The sequence below is a fragment of the Convolutriloba macropyga genome, chromosome 7 (assembly GCF_964194025.1).
Source record: "Convolutriloba macropyga chromosome 7, txConMacr16.3, whole genome shotgun sequence".
NCBI classification, from domain to species: domain Eukaryota; kingdom Metazoa; phylum Xenacoelomorpha; order Acoela; family Convolutidae; genus Convolutriloba; species Convolutriloba macropyga.
The window spans coordinates 60,850,437-60,871,876 of record NC_134474.1 but is presented as its reverse complement, the minus strand read 5'-3'; the positions used below and the strand labels follow the sequence as shown (position 1 = coordinate 60,871,876).

The following is a 21,440-nucleotide window of genomic DNA, read 5'->3' as shown; positions in this document are numbered from 1 at the left end:
TGTATGTTTGAGATATAGACTTCAGTTTGGTTCATTGTTCATTTGTTATCAGGAACTTCATCATCCCTAGACGTCTGATAAAATGATGCTACAAAAGAAAGTAGGAACAAATTGTACGATCCTCCCTCCTGTTAATGCTTTCCAAAAACTAATAGTGTTTTTCGACACTTTTTTTTTAATTTGGAAAGCTATTGGAATAAAAATGACAACATCGATCAAAAACCTGATCGGCGTGAAACATGCCAGCAAAAGTTCGGCTCTTTCTATGTAATCTCCAAAAAATACTCTGAAAACTATCACGGAAAAAAGATGGTGACAACATTGAATCTATATATAACTGATTATTAAGCCTCTAGCGCGATAGATATCGCGTTGGCTATTGTCGAAGCGTGCGTTTTGAAGCAGTGTTCCAGAAATTTTTTTCAAAACTAATTTGAAAGCAGGTTTGTGCAAAATTATTCTCCTAGAAATCTTTCAATGGGTTTATATTGTAAATTCCTGCACGACGAGAGTCAATTTCTTAGAGTTTTTGAATATATCCAATTTGTTGTGGAGCAAAAACCGCGGGCGATTTAAAAGGAACTTGCGCCAGCATAGACAGATACTAGGAATTTATTATGTCTAAATCAAGTCGAAACGAAATTTTTAAAGTAACTGTACCGTCTAATTTTTTAGCAAATGGAAGTTTTGTGCTTAATAGGGTCAAGAAACATAGTTTTTCAACCATAAAAGATTAGAATACGTTTCTAACAGCGATCAAGTACTTTAAGCGGTAAGAAATGTTTTAGACACGGATGTAGGAAACCTATAACACCTTCAATTTCCAGGATCATTGAATAATTTCAGGTTAACTTAAGCATCCGGCCAATCTGTTCTTTCTGTAAGACAATGCATTAATCATTTGGATTTGAGTGCGTCTGAGCTTGCACGTATTTTGTAAAATAAGGAATTCAGACTGTTCAAATCACGATTGAGTTTAGACATCGTGAATTTTTTTTTACGCATTTGAGCATCATAATCAATAAAGTCTTTTTCAACGTTCTCAAAAATTTGTTTGTGATTTCCATGAAATTGTTTGCCGACTAGTTCGTTTTTAGGTGTTTCGTAAAAACCGTTCATCTTTATTTTGTTGTCAGTGCCGACCTGCATTTTGTGATTATTAGCTTTATTTTTGAAATTACGATTTTTCCTGTATTTATATGAAATCCGCCGTTAAATGAAACAATTAAATCATCAAAGTTTGTAATAAACAAAGGACTAGGTTTTCCATAAATAAGTTTTCTCTAATTGTTTATCCTCAGTTGTTTGTCCCGTGTTTTGCCTATTTTCAGGTTTTTTTTGCGAAAGATAAACGTCATTTTGCATGTCGTGTAGGCTTATGATGTAGTATTGTGCGGGATCTGGCTCGTTTGTGAATTTCATTTTTTTTGCCACTTGTGTGGAAAGTTTTTTAACAATGCAATTTTGTGGTACTTCCCATGTGTAAGCGAAGGGGTCCAAAGATTTGTTTCACAACCTCATTCCTTTAATTGGCATGGTATTTGTAATCATAACGGGGTAAAAACTGATTTAGTTTCATGCTACACCTCAAATTCAACTCTTTGCATTTGTGTTTCAAAGGAAAAAAATTTTACTTCTCCTGATGAGGAGCAATCTGTGTTATCCTCGAAGTCGTTGTCCGCATTAAGATCACCGTGTGTGAATTGGTTCTCTAAAGCTTCGTTGTATAATGTAAAATTTATATCGTACTCTGTTATTGAATTTTTTCCTGTTTTAATAACAATTCTGCAGCTGTCTGACGTTACCAGTACGTCAGTTGTAAGGGATACTCGAAGTCACAGTGCCATCTTAAAGCTTGCAACTTTGCTCGAAATATTACTGCCCCAATTTTTGTTCTGAAAAATTTTGATACAGTGTCATTGTTGCAGATGCAACCTTAAGGATTTCTATTTTAAAATTGCGTTAAGCTACTAGATATAAAGCATACATTTTCCATTCTTTCAATTTTGAACAGTCTTCATGAGCCGCTTTTAATGAAGGGGAAACGTGATCTAACTCATTACCAACTGAAGGTCTCCAAAAAGATACGATAATAAAGACAAACAAAATAGTTAAAGATTTTTAAAGGAAAATATCGTTTTTGAACATAATTTTGGTTCTTTAAAGATTGACAGAATTTTTTGGTTTTTGTAGAGCCAAAAAGCTAAAAATAAGGCTGGAAGAAAGTCAGAAAAAAGGTCTCTGAATTTAATATTCCAACGATTTGATTTTTTTTAAAGAAACGATTTAAATTAAGATTTTAATAAATCCCGCATGATAGCGAACAGTAATTTTTTTCAATTGTCCTAAAGTCTGACAGTCTATTAGAGATGAACGCTGATCATCCAAAGAAGTTGGGTTTGCTTCGGGTGACTAACGTCAGGTGGATTTGCAAAACGAATATGTGTCTCAGGGCTTTGGGTAGAACTTCTGGTTTTACTACGACTACTAATATCGGGTGTTTGTTTATTGTCAACTAAAGTAGTGGAGAAAACATCCTCAAAAATGGAGTCCGCTTTTGTTTTTTGTGGCATAATTGTCTGCAAGCGCTTTCTCATCTTCAATTTTTTTGTAAACTATCTGAAGTAAGTGTAAAATTTTCTGCTGGAAAAGTTCAGTTCCAGCAAATAGTTGTTGGGAGAATCTTTTATCAATTAGTTCAATAAATTTTTCAACTTGTTTTCTTCAATATATATTTTTGTAGAATGATTGAAACTCTTCATTCCTTAATCCATATTCGACTACTAACTCTGAAACTGCCTTTTCAAATGGGAAGTACTCAATTAGGTGATTTCCATGAGCAATATTTTGAGGTTTTTGTTTGAAACAACTTCTTTTTCGTAACTGTTTTGTCAATTTTTTCACCTTAAGCTCTTGTCCTCCGTTAATGTAACTTTTTTATTTCCTGTCTCCGAACGAACGATTTTTTATGAAAACTAGCTGTCCTATGTCCAAAGGTTTACCGAGTTTATGTTTGTCTCTGTCTTGAGGCGCTTTTGAGTTAACTTGAAAGTTTCTGCTGTATGAAGTTTGGTAAGATTGGTTGAATTAATTTCCACGAGCAAGTAAATAACTACTGAATTTAGGCTTGAGAAGTTCATCAATTTGATCGTTTTTGCTACTTTAATCTGAATGTTTGTGGAGTGGTAAATCTTTGCAAATATCTGAACCACAAGTTAGATCCAAGGATCTTAGTAATCCTAATAATAGAGAAAGAGGAAATTGAAGTTTTTTGTCAAAGACAGTCTCGTAGGGTGTTAATCTGTACTGGTGATTGATGTCGTGTTCTGAGCAAACCCGAAATTTGGTGCTAAGTCGTTCCAATTACGTTTGGCTTGTTCACAAAATATTCGAAAGTGCGTGCCATGGTGCCTCTTTTAGATTTCAACTTTTCCCTTGCTCCACGGAGAATATGCTGTTCTAGGAGCATGCGTAATTCCCAGTTCAAGAGTTCAACTTGTGAACTCTTCGTTCATAGAAGCTAATCACTTATTACACAAAAATTTTTGTGGTATACCAAAAAGGAGAAAAGTTTTCGCAAGTGCTGTTTTTGTTTCACTTGCCGATGTTGATGAAACTGGATAAACTTGAATGTAATGAGAAAAAGAATCAATTACCACTAAGCAATGTTTATTTCCGTTCGAAGAAGGATTTATTGGACCTTTGTGATCAATATGTACTGTGTGGAGAGGGAATTGTACAGTTTTTTTCCATTTTTCTAGTGGTGCTTCGTTTATCTCTTTGACGGTCTAAACAATTGGCTATTAAGTGAGAAACCCATTTGTGTAATCCTGGCCAATAGAAAAAACCTTTAGTGCTTGACAAGGTTTAATTTTTTCCAGAATGTCCAGGATTTGAGAGTCTTGGTGAGTTAATTCAAAAAGTGTTAGGAAGAAGGTTATTGGTGCGCTTATTTTTAGGTTTTGTATAATTGGATCTTCAGTTGGTTGTTTATTAGCTGACTCAATTTTGTCTTACTGTCTGGATAACTGCGTTTCTGAATTGTTCCTGGCTGGTTACTGTTATGTTCAAATCAATATCTTTAGCAAAACTAGATAGTTTCTCGGTGAGTTCTTTCAAATCCTCGTTATTCGCAGAAATAGGTTTTGCCAAGCAAAAACTTGCTATTCTATCAAAATTGCCGGGATTGCCTCAACCAGTTGCTCAAGACTCATGTCGTCTATTTCTAAATCTGCCAATTCAACGGAATTTAGCAAGCAGTCGTCTTCTGTTGTACAAAGTTTTTAAATTCTTCTTTTTCCTTGTTTGAATTATCGTCAAATTTTAGAGACAAAACAGAGGAGTAGTGTTCACTGTCATCTAAATCGCTTACAATTGGTGTTTTTAGTGGAAAGTTTTTACGATAGTCATATATTGCATTCTCTTTCTAGAAGGGTTCTGAGATGTTGGAAGTTGAACAAATTCAATCGCTAGGTGCAGAAGTGTAGAATTTCATTGAAAAAACGGTTCTTTCTCAAAATTCAATTTTTTTAATTCCTTGAAAGGTTTGTTCGGAAATAGGATAGCAATAATTTTTCTGTTTCTCTTCATTTTCTTGCAAATTTTTTTTGTTCGTGTTCTGACTCGTCATAGAATTTTTTTTGAGTTCTCTTGGAATTTTTTTGTGTTTCAGTTGATATTTGTCTAAGTTTTTTATTGAGATGTTTCTACTTAAAATGTCTGGAAAGACTAGAGTTTTGCCTTCTCTCCAGATTTTTTCAAGTTTTGGAAATGCAAAATCACAAGCTAATAGCAGAAAAATCGATGATATAATTTTCTTCTACGTCCTCAAAGATACAAAAGGGTTTTGTGGGCTTTGTAGGAATACACTGGATGTGGGGAACCTATTATGTAATGCTTATAACTTTGTAGAGCAGAAACTACACCACAAAGTTCTCTAGCTGTTGTACTCATTTTTTGCTCCTTTTCGGTAAACTCAAGAATTAAAAGTCTTTGCACCATCAAAAAAATGTAGACGAGCTTTAACTTATATTGGCGACACATTCATGCAAGCTCAGACAGCTGAATGAATGTGTTCACTAACAGAAAAGTATCATCTTTTGGTACGCAAAGCAGGAATAAAAGTTCAGCCTGAGAAAAAAATTCTTTTTCCACAAAGTATAATATTTAGGTTATGTCGTAGGAGAAAACGGAATTCTAAGTAAAGGAAAGAATTGAAGGTTTCAATTCCTTCAAAACAACTGATAATAAATGGGATATAATGCAAGTCCCAGGGTGCTACAGCATGTAATTAAAAAATCTGTATGTAGACTTTAAGCCAATTCATGATCTCTTAATAACTGAAACCACATTTGAATGGAAAGAAGAACACGAAAAATTGTTCAGAGAGTATAGAGATTGTATAAATGAAGATACATTCATAGCTGTTCCAGACACAAGGTATCCTTTCCATGTCCATATAGATGCATCATCAATTGCTGTTGGTTCAATATGAGTTCAAAAACTCAACCGGAACAAAGTGGATTCTCATTATCCTCCTGGAAATGTTTGGCAATCCGCAAAGTCCGGAAAAACCACGTTGAAACGTGTATTGTTTTGAAACTATTACAAAACTTGTCGATTGTTGTGTTAGAGGGAATTGAATATATGCAGAGCATAAAATGATTGCAGTGAAGTAGTTTCCGTTCAATCTTGGCATTAAAGAACCTATTGACACCAGAGGTCATGACCATCTACTTAGGTCTGCTTTTGAATTTAGATATCTTGCGTCTGTTACTAGTTTCACCATATTCTCTTTAGGAACGATTATTAATGAATTAATGAAAGACAATCCCATTTCGGTGTTGTCTCCCATTTCTCGAACTATTCCAGCTTTACAGAACTGTTCTAGCAAATATTAAAGTTATTTCTAATGATGCAATGGTACAAGCGATGATCTTTGCTTGTTCAAGGTTGAATTTGGTAGCAGTTTTGCGTAAAATATTTGCTTTGTTTTTCCAACTTCATACTTGTGTTGAGAGTAGACGTCTTTCTCTCTTGCAAGAAATTTTTTTTAAATCTAGTAATTGTGCATCTTTAATGTCTGATTGGCTGAAATCAATTTTTTTTTAAATTTCACGGTCTGATTTGCTAAACACCTCCAGTTTTTCTAGTGGTATCTGTGTAGGTTAAATTTCATTTTCTATTGTTGCTTTTTGCGTTATGTCTTTTAGATCTTGACTAAACTTTCTTTCCAAGTCATAGTGGTCAGCAAACTCTTTATCCTGAAGTTTATTCTGTTCTTTTTTCAGTTTTTGTTTGATAGCTGTTTTGTCTATTTTTGGAGTTTCTAAAATTTTAATTGGCTTTTCAACTTTTTCGTTCACATGAAAGATGCGATTGAAATCTGTTTCGGTTTCTGTTAGGACATCTAGGAACAGGTTTTTAAGCATTATTGGCACTTTTTTCTTTTCTTACGCAAAAAACATTTTATGTGTAGAAGCCTTTGTTTTGGAGGCGATTGTAAAATTTGAATGATGTTTCTCAGTTGAAAAATTGTTTTGATGGTGTAATTGTTTGAACTCTACTAGATTTCGGTGCTAGCTTGAAAAGTCTGTTTAGCACAATTTTTTCAGATTCACTTACAAAGGATAATTTTTGTTTGATTTTTCCAGTATAGGATTGGGACGTTTGGATAAAATTTCAAGTTCATTTTTGAAGCTGTGAATTCGATTGATTTCGTTGCAAAGTTCAAAAAGTCCATTTCAAGGACGGTTAACTTGCAACCATTTTTCTCTGAAACCTATGTTTTCAGATCTGTGTAATTTTTACCTTCAATGTCTTATGATATGGGGACATGTATGTACCTTAACAATTTTAGTCTTTCACTATCAACTGCAATTGCTTTTTGTTTAGACTCAATCAGTTTGGCATCAATCAGTGACTTAAAACCCAGTAGAATTTCAATATGATAAAGAATCTAGAATCAACTAGAATCTGCAATTCGAAACCGTTATATTTAATACTGTCTCCTAGGGCGTGAGTGTACAAAATAATAAAAACATTTGTCTTTCTATTTTTGTAAGGAGACTCGTTGAGTTATTTTTGCTGGTTATATAATTTATTTGATCTGTTTGATTGTCCACAAAAAATCTGTTAACTTTGTTATCGCTGAATTGAACTCGGTTTGAACTACGTTCTCTACTGTTATCTCTAGAATTTTGATTAGAACTTTTACTTTTTCTATAGTTCTGTCTTGAACAGCCTAACTCACGATATCTTGTTTGGGAGTCATTCCGATCATATGGTCGTTCCCTTGAATATTTCCTACAGTCCTGGGAGTTACGATCGTTGGATCTGTTGCTATAGCGTTAATCTCGATTCCCAAAGCAATTTGAGCGATTTCTGAAGTTTTTGTTCTCAGATCCAGGACGAAGAGAGTTTTGTCTGCTATTGTCTGGGTTGTTGTAATTGGTCTCGGTCTATAGTCTGGTCTGTATCTATTTTGATTTCTATCATAACTATCTTTGAGGACGTCCTCTATAGCTTTGACAGTTATCTCTATACTTATCTCATTGCTGTGGTTGATTTCCGTTTTATTCTTTGAAGTGTTCATTTGCATACAAATAAGCCATTGTGTGACCAGACTTTGTGCAAAATATGCAAAATCAGATGTGATTTGTTTATTTGGTTTGTAGGCTGCGCTTATTATGTTATTTTTCATTAAACATACTAATTCTTGGAGCAGGTCTTGTATAGCATTTGTCTCCAATTTGATATCTATACTGCTCAAAGCTGTGCCTGTGAAGCCACTATTTACTGCAAAACTTAAATATGTAGCGCTCGCTCACGTGATCTCTAATTTGTTCCCATGTTGCATGGGCTGTTTCCATCAAAATATGCGCTTTTTGTTTAAGCAGTGGAGGAGTTGGTCCTCTTTAAAAAATTCCATGCAATTTATTTGCCTTTGAGCATCTGTGAATGGATCTGGTCACTTTTTCTCTACTGCTTTTGTTAGTTTGTGTACATAACTTCATAATAATTCATCTGGTTGTTGCGAATGTTTTCCTTCTCAATTCGCTTTCTGTATGTGTCTTTCTCAACTGTGAATCTATTTAAGAAACCAGTTCTAACGTCATCCCATGGTTCTGCGGGGGAAGGAATTGAACCATTGGGTTGCTGGTCCTCTTAGGACTGAGCCAAAATAATGCTTTTCGGCGTGCGTCATATGCATTTCGGGCGTCTCCTACTCCTGGTCTAACTCCTGTCAAACATTTCATTTTTCTCTTTATTAGACTTAGAATAACTTCACCTCTTTGCTTGTGCGCTTGGGTCTAAGCCTGTAAATTTTTCAACAGAAAGGTCTGGGTATGCTACAATGTTAGCGATTTTTATTTTTGGATTTTTGTTTAAGAATTACAAAGTTTTTTTTTAAAGATGATGAGCTAAACGAAGAGAATTAAGAAAAAAAATCATCTGAAAAAATGGAAGCCATGAAACAATCAAAAATTTAAAGCAAAATTTAGCAAGTATTTACGCTATTTCTCTCAAACAAACAGTCCTTTTTCAAAAACAGTATTCGGAGTACGAAGTGCTTCTACAACACCGTTAAATTTTGGGTTGATTTTTGCATGTGTTCTATAGCAAGCTAGTTCTGGAAATTTATCCAACTGAATGAAAATGTACACATATTGCTTTTGCGTGTGTATTTCATATCTAGTAACTTTGCCTATATTATGTGTGAAAGTAATATTAAAAAAGGTAGCGTCAATGTTCATTGTGTTCAACTTTAGTTTAAAAAGGGTTTAGTTTCAGACAGTATCAGTTACAAACCTAACTAAATATTTTATGAAATAGAGTTCAATATAACTATTGGGCGCTTGGAATGCTTACAAAGTTTTGTAAAAATCGGGATTACAATTTGCAAATGTTATAGAGCATTGTAAACGCGGGTTCTTAATGATCTTGTAGTAGATAATTAGAGATTTTTTTTAATGTGTAATTTTCAACTTTATCGTCGAACAAAATGGTAAAATTTAGGTGCTTTGTAGACTTATGCATAAGCTAAGTTTTAAAAACAAAAAGAGAAGAAAAATTCTGCTTTGTTTTTCACTTTATTTTATACAAAAATAATTTAGATTAAATAGTTATAAATTTTTGTTTATTCAATGACTGCAATCATCTTCGATCAAGTCGATATTCTATCCAGAAAAATTTGCCTGCTTGACAAAACTTTGATTTTTGATTGTTTTCAGAGATAGCTGTTGTTAAATTTGGCCTGAAAATTCTGACTCAATTTAAAATGATTTGGTTATTGCTATCAGTCTTTTTTTTTAGGATTCAACTAACATTTTTTCTTAGGATTATCTCGTTAATAAATTTAGGTATTGTGAGTGCAAGGATGCAATCTTCTTCAAAGTTACAGAGCTTATTATCTGCCAAGGGTACTAATTTCAGGTTTTAGTTGCTTTCACTCAATTATTGGAAGCTTGTGGTTGAATTTACATACACTGTAAATTGATTATTGAGTCACGTTTATTTAGTGTTTTGAACAAACAATCTAATGATGTATTTTTGGTTTTAAAAATGGTAACCTGACCCACAGTTTTCGTTTTTGAATATGGTACACTATTGTCATATAAGGTTGTTCAATGTCGGTGAGCATTAGAAAGTCTGCTGACATAACTTTAACATTTATTTGTTTGTCTCCTATTAGAAATTCTATACAAGTTATGTTAAGAATGTGGGCTGTTAATTTATTGAAATATATTTATGTGCAAAATAATACGAAGCCAACAAATACAACTGATTGTATGGTTCTGAAAAACAAATTAAAACTTAAATATCACGAAAAACCCATAAAGGACAGTTGCACAAAAAGATTGTAATAATGGCATTAGGTTTGCAATTTTTGTATTTAAGTTTTGACGAAGCGCTATATTTTTGTTAGTAAAATAACTCAAAACAGGCGTTGACGAGATTTTAACGCGATGAACGCCAATTTCACTTAAAATTTTGTCATTTTGTTGTAATATTTGCTCAGATTTCATGGTTGCTGGTCTTTTTTAGGAATTTATTTGTAGGTTTTAGACCAACTTTGAGATTTATTTTGCCAAATTTTATCCAAAATGAGAAACTTTTTGAGCTTTTTGGTTCAGTTTGGTTAACTTCCTATAATTTGCGGGCAATTTTTGGCTTATCTGGACCAATTCCTGGTCAGTTTTGGAAAAAATATGGCAATTTTTGGTTAGTTTTGTTCATTTACAGGGTCAGTTTAGGCAAAGTTTTGCACAAGCTTGGTAAATTTGGACTAATTTTTAAACCAAAACCGGGTGTTTTTTTTCACGAAACAGGGAAAAATCGGGAAAATTTTTGCTCAAATTTGACAATATTTTGACATTTTTTGGCTAATTTGTCAATAATTTGGGTCAAATCTATTAATTTCTGCTGGAAATTATTCTGATTTAGGGTTTAAAAGCATAAATTGTTTTTTAAAATTTACTAAATTTAGTCAATTACTGGTTGGAATTAAAATTTTGGAATAAAAGCAGTAAGTTTGCCTAAAATTTGGACAAAAACTGCAATATTCTGGTCAAAACTGGTCCCGAAAGATCTAAAACAAGGCAACTTTTAGATAAAATTGAAAAACCCGGTAACAATTGATGTATTTTAAGGCTAAATGAGCTTCATTTGGCAATTTCAGGGGACAATTTGGACTTATTTTGGTCAAAATTGACAAAATTGGGAAAACTATTTAGACAAAACTAGGAAAATTTTGGGAAAAACACACAATTTTATCAGCAAATAGGGCTAAATTATTCAAAATTCTGATAAAATTTGAAACTATTTAGTTGATTCCGGACAATTTTAGGAAAAACATTATGTATAAATGGTTAATTATTGTATGAATTCTCACCAATTTCTGTTAATTTAAGCAAAACATAGACAAAATCGGGCTAAAAACCTAATTAAACCAACTTTGTTTTCCTTAAATCCGGAAAATTTTAGATGTTCATGAGTTAACTCTAAGTGTTATATTGATTGATGGGACGTTTGGTAAGCAATACAGCGTTTTTTGTAGCTATCACAGTGAGTTATTGAGTTTTAGAGACAATAATAGATACACTATACACGTATAATGAGGCAGAGCAATGTTAAACTAGGCTGATTTGCTTAAGAGCCAACTTGTTTTTTGCAGAACTACGGGTTTGGAGAATGATAAGTAGTTGGATTAATTAGACGATGTTTTAAAAACTAAGGGGTTTAAGACACATTAAAGTTAAGTTAAGATTATTAAATGAGAACTAAATTAATGAAAATGGGCGTATGATTTCGTATACAGGACTAGTGGGGATACTACAGTTCGTTTTGCTGATATTTTTAAAGTTTCAATTTAGTTGAACAATTAATCAGCCTAAAAGTAACAATAAAGTGACTGTTCTTGTCTAATTTTGTGCAAGGGGAAAGAGTACAAAGACATTCTTTTATACACACATAATTACTTAAGTGTGCGACTAAAAAACCCAGCTACAATGTCAAAAATTGAGTCCGAGAAGCCAAGATACCGGAGATCGAAGTTACTAAATCAGTTGACTGTTCTTTTGTGGGCCGAACCCGTCTCTTTTGGTCGGCCGTAATTGAGAAGTTTAGAATCTTAGAACATCTCACACAGGTATTAGGATAGCTCGGTATGTGGCCTTACCATAGAACCTGTATGAACTCTGCGTTTTTGGTTTGGTAAACTAGCCACAAAAAGTCCACCAGGTCCATAATTGATTTTGAGCAACCGGCGTTCTTTTTTGCTCGTCGCACCAGTTTTTAACTCTGATGTGGTCGGGATTTTATTCGCTTGATCCAAATTACAACACTAGAGTTAAACCAATATTTTTAAAGCGAATTAAGTTTAGCGCTAGAATAAGTCTCACTTTATGCTCACCATGTTTTTTTCAAATTGCCAAACCTATGTGAAATCTGCTAGGAATAAACATTTTAGGTGCAAAATTTAATTAAGAAACAAATAGAAATGCTAGAGCACAATTGAGGTTAATTGCTACGTCGAAAATACGGTGGGGTATCAAACCTTAATCAAGTATTTAAATACATCCTACTGCTGGATGTGAACACTACTCTGAGTTCAAGGTGTTAGAAAATTGGCAGACTTACAATTGCTGCACTGAATTACCGCCTAGCGGAGCAGAAGAGCAGTAGCTCTTAGAGCATAGAGAGAGAGAGAGAGAGAGAGAGAGAAAGAGAGTGTGTAAAAAATATTAGCTGAAGAAAATCCGCTGAAATGGCGCTGGTTGAGTTGAGGAACTGATTTCCTTCAATAGCAAGCTGTAGGCTCGTACGTGTTTAAGCATGAGTCAACACGACAATTATTCACAAGGGTTATGACTAGCTCCAAAATTTTTCCTAGTTCATTTGTGTATCCGACCGATACGCGTCTTTAGTCATGTATTCGTTTCAGATATGCTGCTGTTAAAAGCGGCCTGGATAGCTTCTGTATCCTTTACTAAGTACGCCTAGTAATAGCGGCAGTGAATCAGCCGCCAGAGCCTAGTCAGTAGTGTATTAAATAATACACAGCAGTTTTGGCTATGAATAATTTATTCTGTTGCTCAATACATTTCCCGCCGTGTAGCTCACTTTTAAGATTCCCGTCAGTTTAGACTGAGTCTAAACTTCTCACAAAATTGACGGGTAATTTATTATAAAGTCTCTGTAATTTCGGTAATTTCGTTGACTATTATCCAATTAGCAATAATACACTGTGCAGCTCATTAAAAATGCGTTCAGAAACGATCATTGAATAACCCGATAATACTTTTTTGTCTTCCTAGTTTTTGTCTTCTCCAAAACCCTCTCTCTGTATGGAGCTTTACACAAGCTACTTACAGCTATATTATCGATATAGTACCTCAAACTCAGTAAAATTTAAGTTTTATGAATTTCTTGTTAGCAGGGTACTAACGGCAGAAGGCAAACTTGAATCTGTTCATTAAATTTTTTTTAAAAAAAACTTTTTTCTTCCTATTTTTCAATGACCATATAAGGACAAGGAATTAACCAATTTTTTGGATTATGAAACAAAAACTGATCCATAGCTCTACTAGAGTTCTAGTTACATACTAAGCAGATCTTTTTCAAGTATGGAATCGCTGGAGGCATTAGAGTTTGAAATTGATTGGTTATACTTGGGTGGCGAAATAATGATTGCGTTTGAAGCAGGAATGAGCAACAAACCTGAACAACCAATCCAATCAGTCCTGAACAAATTATCCCAATGCGTCACCAAAATTTACCCTCAGTTCCTCTTGATCATCTACTCATTATGGGTCGAATATCAGAAAATAAACCACGCCAGAATTGAGTTTGCTACTTTTGAGATGTTTTTTAAGCAGCACTTCAAAATTGTCGTTTTCCTGCCTAATGTAAGTCATGATGCGTTCAGAACGTGCATCAATACTATCAAAGACTCTGCAGTCGTCGGGAAAAACTCAAAGAAAGTGAAATCGGTTGTTCCTGAAGGTTTTGCTTCACTCTTAATCAAAAACTCCAAGTGTCTGGATCAAATTTTGATCCTTCTAGAATGTTCCGATACACTTTGGCAAATATCTGAGAACTTAGACGTTGCAGAGTCCAGTTTAGGACTCCAAAAGTTACTTAAAACCCAATCGAGCAGTTCGCAATGCGAGTATAATTACATAACCGCTTTGCTTGCGTTGGTCAGATTAAACGTAGTTGAAATGGGACTACCAGCCTTAGATGTAACTGAACGGTACCATCATTCCTTCACAATCTGGCAGAAAAAGAAGCGGAAAATGGACCCTATTTGCCAAAATTTTATCCTAAGTCCGGAACAGCACCGAATCCTGGCGGAGGAGGAAAAAACTCATCTGGTTGTTTGTGGGGAACCGGGAACTGGCAAAACTGCTCTTTTATTAGCCAAATGTGAACAAATGGCTCAAAGGGAAGAAATCGATTACGTCTTCTATGCGTTCAACCAAACAAAAACATTGCTAATCAATTATTTGAACAGCTTCATGGAGTTCCAAGCCACTGAAGTGTTGAAACAGAAAATGAAGATCTTGAAGTTTATGCGAAGACCAGTAGAAATAGAGGATGTAAAGCAAATTCAATTCAGCATAGTTTTTTCATTTTTTCACTTTTAACTTCCAGTTTGAAAGTGAAAAACACTGTCTGGAATTTCCATGTATGGCACCACCTTTTCGCCCGGGAAATTTGTAAGTATGTTTAAAACACTCACGTGCACATTTTAAAATGCCGAAAGTCTGCAGTGCCAGTGTTAAAATGCCAGAAGTTGCTACTTAGCCAGAAGTTGAATTTTGTTGACTTTCGTCATTTTAAAACGTGCGCGTTTCGTGTTTTATGCATGGTTAAGTGTCTTTGCAGAAGTCACTTCGAAATTCTGACTTAATATCTCGAACCGCTTCGCTGTTCTCGATAAACGCCAGAAGTTCTCAGTGACTTCAAGAGAGTCACTTAACCATGTCTTTAGGCGCACAGTGTATTAACATCGGAAACGTGAAATCTGGTAATAAAAACAAGGAAATTTACTCAAACACTTTGTACCAGTAGGCGCCGTGATGGTTTTGTTATAAGCAAGTTTTGACCATTGAAAAGCTCTCTAACGATGCAACTTTATGGAGCTAACTATACTACGCAATTCACTATCCTTGAGGGAGGTACCTTATAAATAGGAGCTCATTTTAGCGTGCTAAAACCTGCAACAGTTTCGGACCTTTTGCTATTCTCGTTTGAAAAGAAATACGTTTTTCCAGATTAACCTACAAATTTGCTCTTTTAATCAAAAATTAGAAATTAATTTTTGCTTCAACCATTGTCTAATTTGATGATTTGTAATGCATCTTGATTATCCCCAACTTCATTACATAACTGAAAATTAAGAAAATATTTCGTTTTTAAAGTAAGTTTTTTTAAAAAACAAATCCAGAAAATTATTCGCGTGTCATTTATTTCCATTCTGCCACGAGAGTGTACTGCACATTTTATGAAAACTGTAATCATCTTTAAAATTAAAATTTACTTCATTCTGGTTTTAAGTGAATTGAGTTTTCAAAAACATAGTTATTTTGTTAATGTTAAAAATGTTATATGATGTTTTTGTTACATAAAACATTCCACGTGGTATCGCTAAGAATCTGAAATTATTTTTTTTCTACAAGTGAAAAATCTAAAGTACCAATCAAAATCATAGCAGCCAAAGAAAAATCAAAAAACTTTACTGTTCTTCAAAGAAACTTAATTGGATTGAAGACCATAAGAAGTGGGAGCGAGATGGTATCAAAAATTGCAATTGGATCCACTAATTATGTAGATTTAGTTTGTTTTTTCATTAAGTTTGTTGACAGCTGCTCTCAGGCAGGTTCTTAATATTGGGTCTCTTTAACTTGTTCATGCCAAATTCATTGATATACTCTTTTGAATGGCTTTCTTTAGGATTTATATACTTGATGTTTGTATACAGACTCGAATTAGCCTAATTGCTGATTTTTTGCTAATTTAATTATCGGTCAATTTAACATCAGATATCAAGCTCTCCACTCAACAGTTTTTGCTATCAATCAGCTTTGGAAAAAAGACACAACAAAGAGCATGCTGTGCACCAAGAAAAAACACAATGCTTTTGCGTACATATCAAATAAATTTGGTCTCTATAATCTACACTCCTAAAAAATGGCGGAGTTTTCATTTTAAATTGCAGTTTTATTTCTGAAGTCAGTTCGAATTCTCTTGACTTGTGTTAGAGACCATCTACGACAGTTTTTAACAATCATTCGCTAATGGTACCTAGATGCTCGCTTTATCCGTATCAATTTAAGCATAACTTTGGTGCTGTATATTAGCTAGTAGGTGTTAAAGATAAATTTCTTTGACATTTTAAGTTTCAGCGAAAAATAGTTTGCAGTGACATCAAAAACATCAAAAAGGTTTTTCAAGCCAGCAAGGTGTTTCGAATAGCAGGTTATAATTTAGGTTTCGTGGTTGGTCTTTGAAAAACGACAGCAGTTTAGCTGCATTTGAGCTCTATTTAGTTTGACCTCAGCTATTATTTTTGATATCAAGTAATTTGTGAATCAGACGAGATGACCACAATTGCTTTATTTGCATACAGTTCACAGCCCGTAATCTGCATTACGTTGCGAATGTCAGATTTTGTGAATAAATGCTTTTGATTTTTGTTCCGACCCCTCTTGAGGGGGGGAGGAACTATATATTCAAATGAGTTTTTTTTGTTCAGTCAATTTTCGCCGATCGATATATTCATCGTAGAGAGTTGAGAATGGTATCATTAGAAAGCTCGTCCAGCGTAGAATATCGAATTAAAAACATTCTTTAATTTTCGCTTTCTACAGGGAGTTATCGAGGTTTAAACTTCTGAGAAAAGTAGAGTGAATTCAAGTTGTTTTTATTCACATTTTCCAAAATTTTTTGCCTAAAATTTCGTCAATTTTGCCAAAATTTGTAAAAAAATTTCAAGAATAGTGCCTTGATTTTTTTTACAGACAAAAAATCATTGTTGATTATTCGGATTTAATTTTTTCGGTCAAAAACTCGGGATAAATATTTCAAAATTCAGCCTCTTTCATGAAAAACAGCACGAATTAAGCTACTTAAATCCATTTTGATTAAATTTCCCGGCAGTACACCCCCAAACAACAGTAATACAATCTTTGTAGACTCAGAAGGGGGCTATTCCTACTTCAGGTTCCGCTGAGAGTGCTCTGTAATTAAAACTTTGCCGTCTTTTGCTAACTTTATTCGTTGATTATCAAAAATGCAGAATTTATTTTTGAGTTTTCAACTAACAAATTATCTATATCTACAACTTTTCAAAAATCAATTGTTCTTAATGGACAATAAGCATCAGCAGGTCTAGTTTTGGGCCTATCTTGGACTGTTACAATCCAAAAAGAATTCGGATTGTAATCAGTCGGTCTTTTTTCTCGAAAAAAGACATTTTTTAAAAAAAAGAACAGAATATATCAACTCAAAGCTCAGGAGTGATAGCTCCAACTGGCATCCTAATTAACTCCAAGCTAATGCATTTAGTTTTTTACATGAGTGTTTATGATCGTACATGACTTTTAAAAATAATTAGTTTTTAAATAAATACGGGCTTAATGAACTTTTCCTCTATTTTTTTCTTAACGTGGTCAACTTGCAGCTTAATGTCAGCAAAGAAAGAATCCATCTTCATTCTCGAAATTTGAAATTTAGTTTCAATTGCAGTTTTAAGCTTGAAGTTATTGTTTTCTGGCTTTGATGCTACCAGATTTCAGATTTTTTTTTAGATATTATCCAGTTTTTCATGTTTTCAATTCACATGATCACATTATTAACAGATCTCATATCACATTATTAGCGTTCAAAAAAACGTAATTGAACATAGTAAAATCCTGAAGGATATAGATTATCGTTTTAACGGCCTCGACCTTCTTTCTTGAAGAAATCATTTGAATTTTAATTAATTTTGTCCTTAAATGTCATTTCTAATTTGTCGTTTCAGTCGTATGAAATTTCCTGTATAGTGATAGATTTCACTGGCTTTTTATTGAAGAATAGATGAGCCGATGTTCTGATATTAGTAGTAGATAGCTGATAGCTTTCATGACTTTGAAAACAAACGTTTTCCAAAACTAAAAAAAAAACTTTTTAACTTCGCAAGTTTGTTTTTTTTGTTACCTCATCTCGAAAATTACAGGTCAAATTTGAGCTTTTGGGTGTCAAGGGAAGGTGTCAAAAAAGATTGATGTCCCCAAATCTATTTTTCTAAAAGATTGCATTATGACCTTACTGACTTCGACACCGGTTTTTCACAAAGTTAATTATTTTGATTTTTGTCATATTTGACGTTCTTTTTGTAGACACAAGACATATTCTGCATAATTGCAGGTCTCACAGGCTTCCTTTGGATAAACAAATGACGCTATTTAAAATTTTTTTTTTGTAATTAATGTCCTTCATGACTTTGGATATAATTTTGTTTCGAAAAAAATCAAAAATTTTACATACTTTTGCCCAATTCTCTTTTTTTTTGTCGACTTGTTACCCGGTCTCACTAGTAAATGGCCGCATACTACATTATCAGTGTTTGAAGAAGGCGCAATCGAATATATTTTGAGGGCCAAAATTTGGCTTGACGGTTTTGACAGCGTTTCTGGCAAGCTTCAATTGATTTTTTCTTCGTTGTTTTTTTGTTGTTCTTTTTAGCCGCCTAAAAAATCGAATAAGTACTGGCCCTAATGCTATTCTATAGAAACTTTGATAATCGTAAACGTTTGGGATGTTTTTTTTTATTTCTAATTGTTTTCATTACTTTGAAGTTAATTTAAAAAAATAGCCAATTTTTTAACTTTACTGTTTTTGTTCTTTTTTGTATAATGTTACCAAACCTTTTATGGACTGGTCCATATCTTTTCTGGTGATTCATAAATTATTTTGTTTAGTTTTAGGTTTATCTGACGGTATGTTGACTTTGTTATTAAATTTTGTTTTTTAAAAGGGACATAAAGTTTTTGATGTAATTAATGTCTGTTGTTGTTTTTGTTTGATTTTGCTGTTCATCTTGACTCGCTTTCTTAATATTGGCATATCACAGCAATCAAATGCTTCAATTTTTACTCCACTGAGTTATTTGCTGTGGAGGCTATCTTATCGTTCATACACATTTTTCTTGAAAAATACTTGGGCTTTTTCGGGTTTTTTGGGATTCCCAAGAAATATTTTTTGGGTTTTTCTATCTGTTCCTCCGTTGGTACACAATTATGCCAAAATTGTGGATGGGCGGGGTCGGAACCTTATGTGCCATCGCACATTACCGAGCCGCCTCGTTTAATCTGTTTTCAACGCCCATTTATAGAGAGAAAAGGGTTACAGCTTGTACAGTAAGCGAATTCAATTAATAGAAGCTTTCTTCAACTTTGGACGTGTCCGAAAGGGTTCTCCACGATAACTGATTTTGTGGCTAGCGTGTAGAATAGTGACAATACTTCGCAACTAATTTCCACGCCATAGGTAACTCAATTCCACGCGTCACTTTTAACCCCTGTTGCAGAATCTAAAAACTAAGATAGTGCCAATTAGACCGAAATGAAAGAAAGTCTAATTAGTGATTAGCTTCAGAAATGCCCACTCAATGCTAAATTCAGATTCAGTAGACAATTAGCATTTGTGCAATTATTGAGATCACTGTTCATTGGAGAGGCCAATTCTTTGAATTTGGTCTCAAATAGATACGATTAATATTCGAGCAAAAAAGTTTCTAATTATATGATCAACATACCCCATAAAAAGGTTACGCCTTTATAAATAAACATTTTTCATCGTGGAAAAAGGCTGGACAAAATCTAAAATGGTTACGAAGTATTGTCATTCGGTTCCGCAAAACGCCAATTTTACCGAATTTTGCCTCTTCGGCAATGGCCACGTAATGTGACTTGACTACTCGGCATCAGAGTGATTATAAACTGCAGATTAGATTATTTGGAACATATCAAACTTTAAATTTGCTTTGAGAAATTTGACTTTAAACCCGATCGATCAGTTCTGATAGTTGACGAAGCTTACACGTGCTACAGCGATTGTGATCTGACCAGATACAGAGTCTGCTGGATTGCCATAGTCGAGGCGGGACAAACGACCACGACATATACATACTGCGATTCCACCAAGTTCGTACCTCCAGTCGGGTTTCAGGTCGAAAACCTTCATATATCTTTCAGAAGTTCCCATCATATTAGCGAATTGTCCCACAATTTTATCAAACAGAAGTTGCAAACGTACGTTACAACCACCAGGGTTCCAGGCTGTTATTCCTCCGAACAAACCCAAATCAAAGTGCGCTCGATCAAAAATTTAGACGATTCCAATCTGTACGATTCTTCTTTACTCGGAACAAATTTCGAGAACCGATTGATAATTATATTTTCAAAAAACAAGCAAATTGGAAGTAAAATTGGGAGTATCAAAAGTGCCTGGAAAGCGACAGATGTGGAAATATCGAACGATTCTCGGTTTTCGACTAAACGACAAAGTTACACAGGATTTGAAGGGACGCGTTTTCAGTGCACTCTAAAAATTTATGCTTTGAAAAAAGCTCTGTCGTTATAGTCAGGTTTTGTCAATTTTTCCCTCATATGATTGGGTGCGTTCACATTATACCCAGAGAAAGATTGGCTACTTCTTAAAAGTTATTCATGCCACTACTTAAGATCACTCAAATCTGGTTTTTTACTTTGGTTTCGTTCAAGTCGAGGGATTATTAGAGTTTTTCTCCTAAAGGCTTCTAGGCAAGGTTATGGCCAACTTTAACACTAGTCAGTAGTATATAGGCTACGCAAAGGTGGGGGGTGCAAAGGGATGTACCTATGTTTTAACATTAGGAATAGCCTTTTTTCATCCAATTACCCAAAGATGCACCAAAAAAGAGAGCGAGATCAATAGATCTGTCAGATTATCTTTATTACCCCAGGAGTCTTTGTCTTAATTACCCCAGGGAAAAGCATCCAGTTAGAATTTCCGCTTTAATGCACTTCAACTAATGTTATCTACTTAACAAAATACATCAGAAGAACTTTTTTACTCCTCATAATGTGAACCTCCTTTTTTTAACTCCCCAAAATGTGAATTTTTGACTCCTTATGATGTGAAACTATGCCAGAAACCAATTTTTGGGTAGTTTCTTTTGGTAGTTTCTGTTTTGTTTCTCTGTAGTTTCAGTTTCAAAAACCCGAAAAAGTAAACAAATTTTTCAGATAATGCTGTTCTAATAATCGATTAAAATTTTTTATCGCTGATTTCAATGAAAAACATTCTAGCCAATTTTGCAGTATTGTAAAAAAAAACTCAAACTGTACACAAAATAACGAAATTTTAACAAATTTTTCTGTTATAAAACTCAAAAATTGGACAGCCCTGCCATCATCTGTACGTATCTAAATTCCTCTTGTCAATGCAACTATTCAGTGACCTTACAAACATCAACTTTTGACATCATCTTTTGTGGAGACGAATCTTCTCGGCTGATCGATATAGGTTTGATGATCACCAATTCGTCACGAATTATTTACCATTGTCCAGATTTGGTCATTAAATGTATCAGGTTAATCACAATATTTTAACAATTACGTCCTACTATCTTCACAATTACAGACAATTAGGTGATGTAATCCTTGAAGGAGGCCAACTGACCCTCTTGAAACAAAATTAAGTCCAGCTGCGTCATATGGTTGTTACAATTACGGATACCTAGGTATTGTATGGAGTCACTGAACTCATTTGAACAAAAAAAACCATACTACTTGTGATACAATTATTCTTTCTTTATCAAAGGATGCAGAGCTCACTTGATTGAAGTCTTACTCAAATTAATGCAACAATTACGTCAGTATTGATTCACGATGATGTCTTATTCTTAA

General features: G+C 34.0%; 2 protein-coding genes across 2 annotated transcripts in view; both read left to right on the top strand.

The window, feature by feature from the left end:
• Positions 1 to 21,440, top strand: part of LOC142343212 (uncharacterized) — a 92,481-nt gene that overhangs the window by 16,135 nt on the left and 54,906 nt on the right. The window lies entirely within an intron of this gene.
• Positions 13,119 to 20,216, top strand: LOC142342422 (uncharacterized). Its single transcript, XM_075393743.1, has 2 exons — positions 13,119 to 14,102; positions 19,540 to 20,216. Exons 1-2 carry the CDS (start codon positions 13,128 to 13,130, stop codon positions 20,131 to 20,133), a joined length of 1,569 nt encoding a protein of 522 aa, XP_075249858.1. The 5' UTR covers positions 13,119 to 13,127; the 3' UTR covers positions 20,134 to 20,216.

Bases quoted from the DNA above. Each gene is read 5' to 3' on its own strand.
- LOC142342422 (XM_075393743.1), top strand. From the start codon at position 13,128: ATGGAATCGCTGGAGGCATTAGAGTTTGAAATTGATTGGTTATACTTG. The intron at 14,103-19,539 runs GTAAAGCAAATT...ATTTGCTTTGAG, and splicing joins GACCAGTAGAAATAGAGGAT to AAATTTGACTTTAAACCCGA.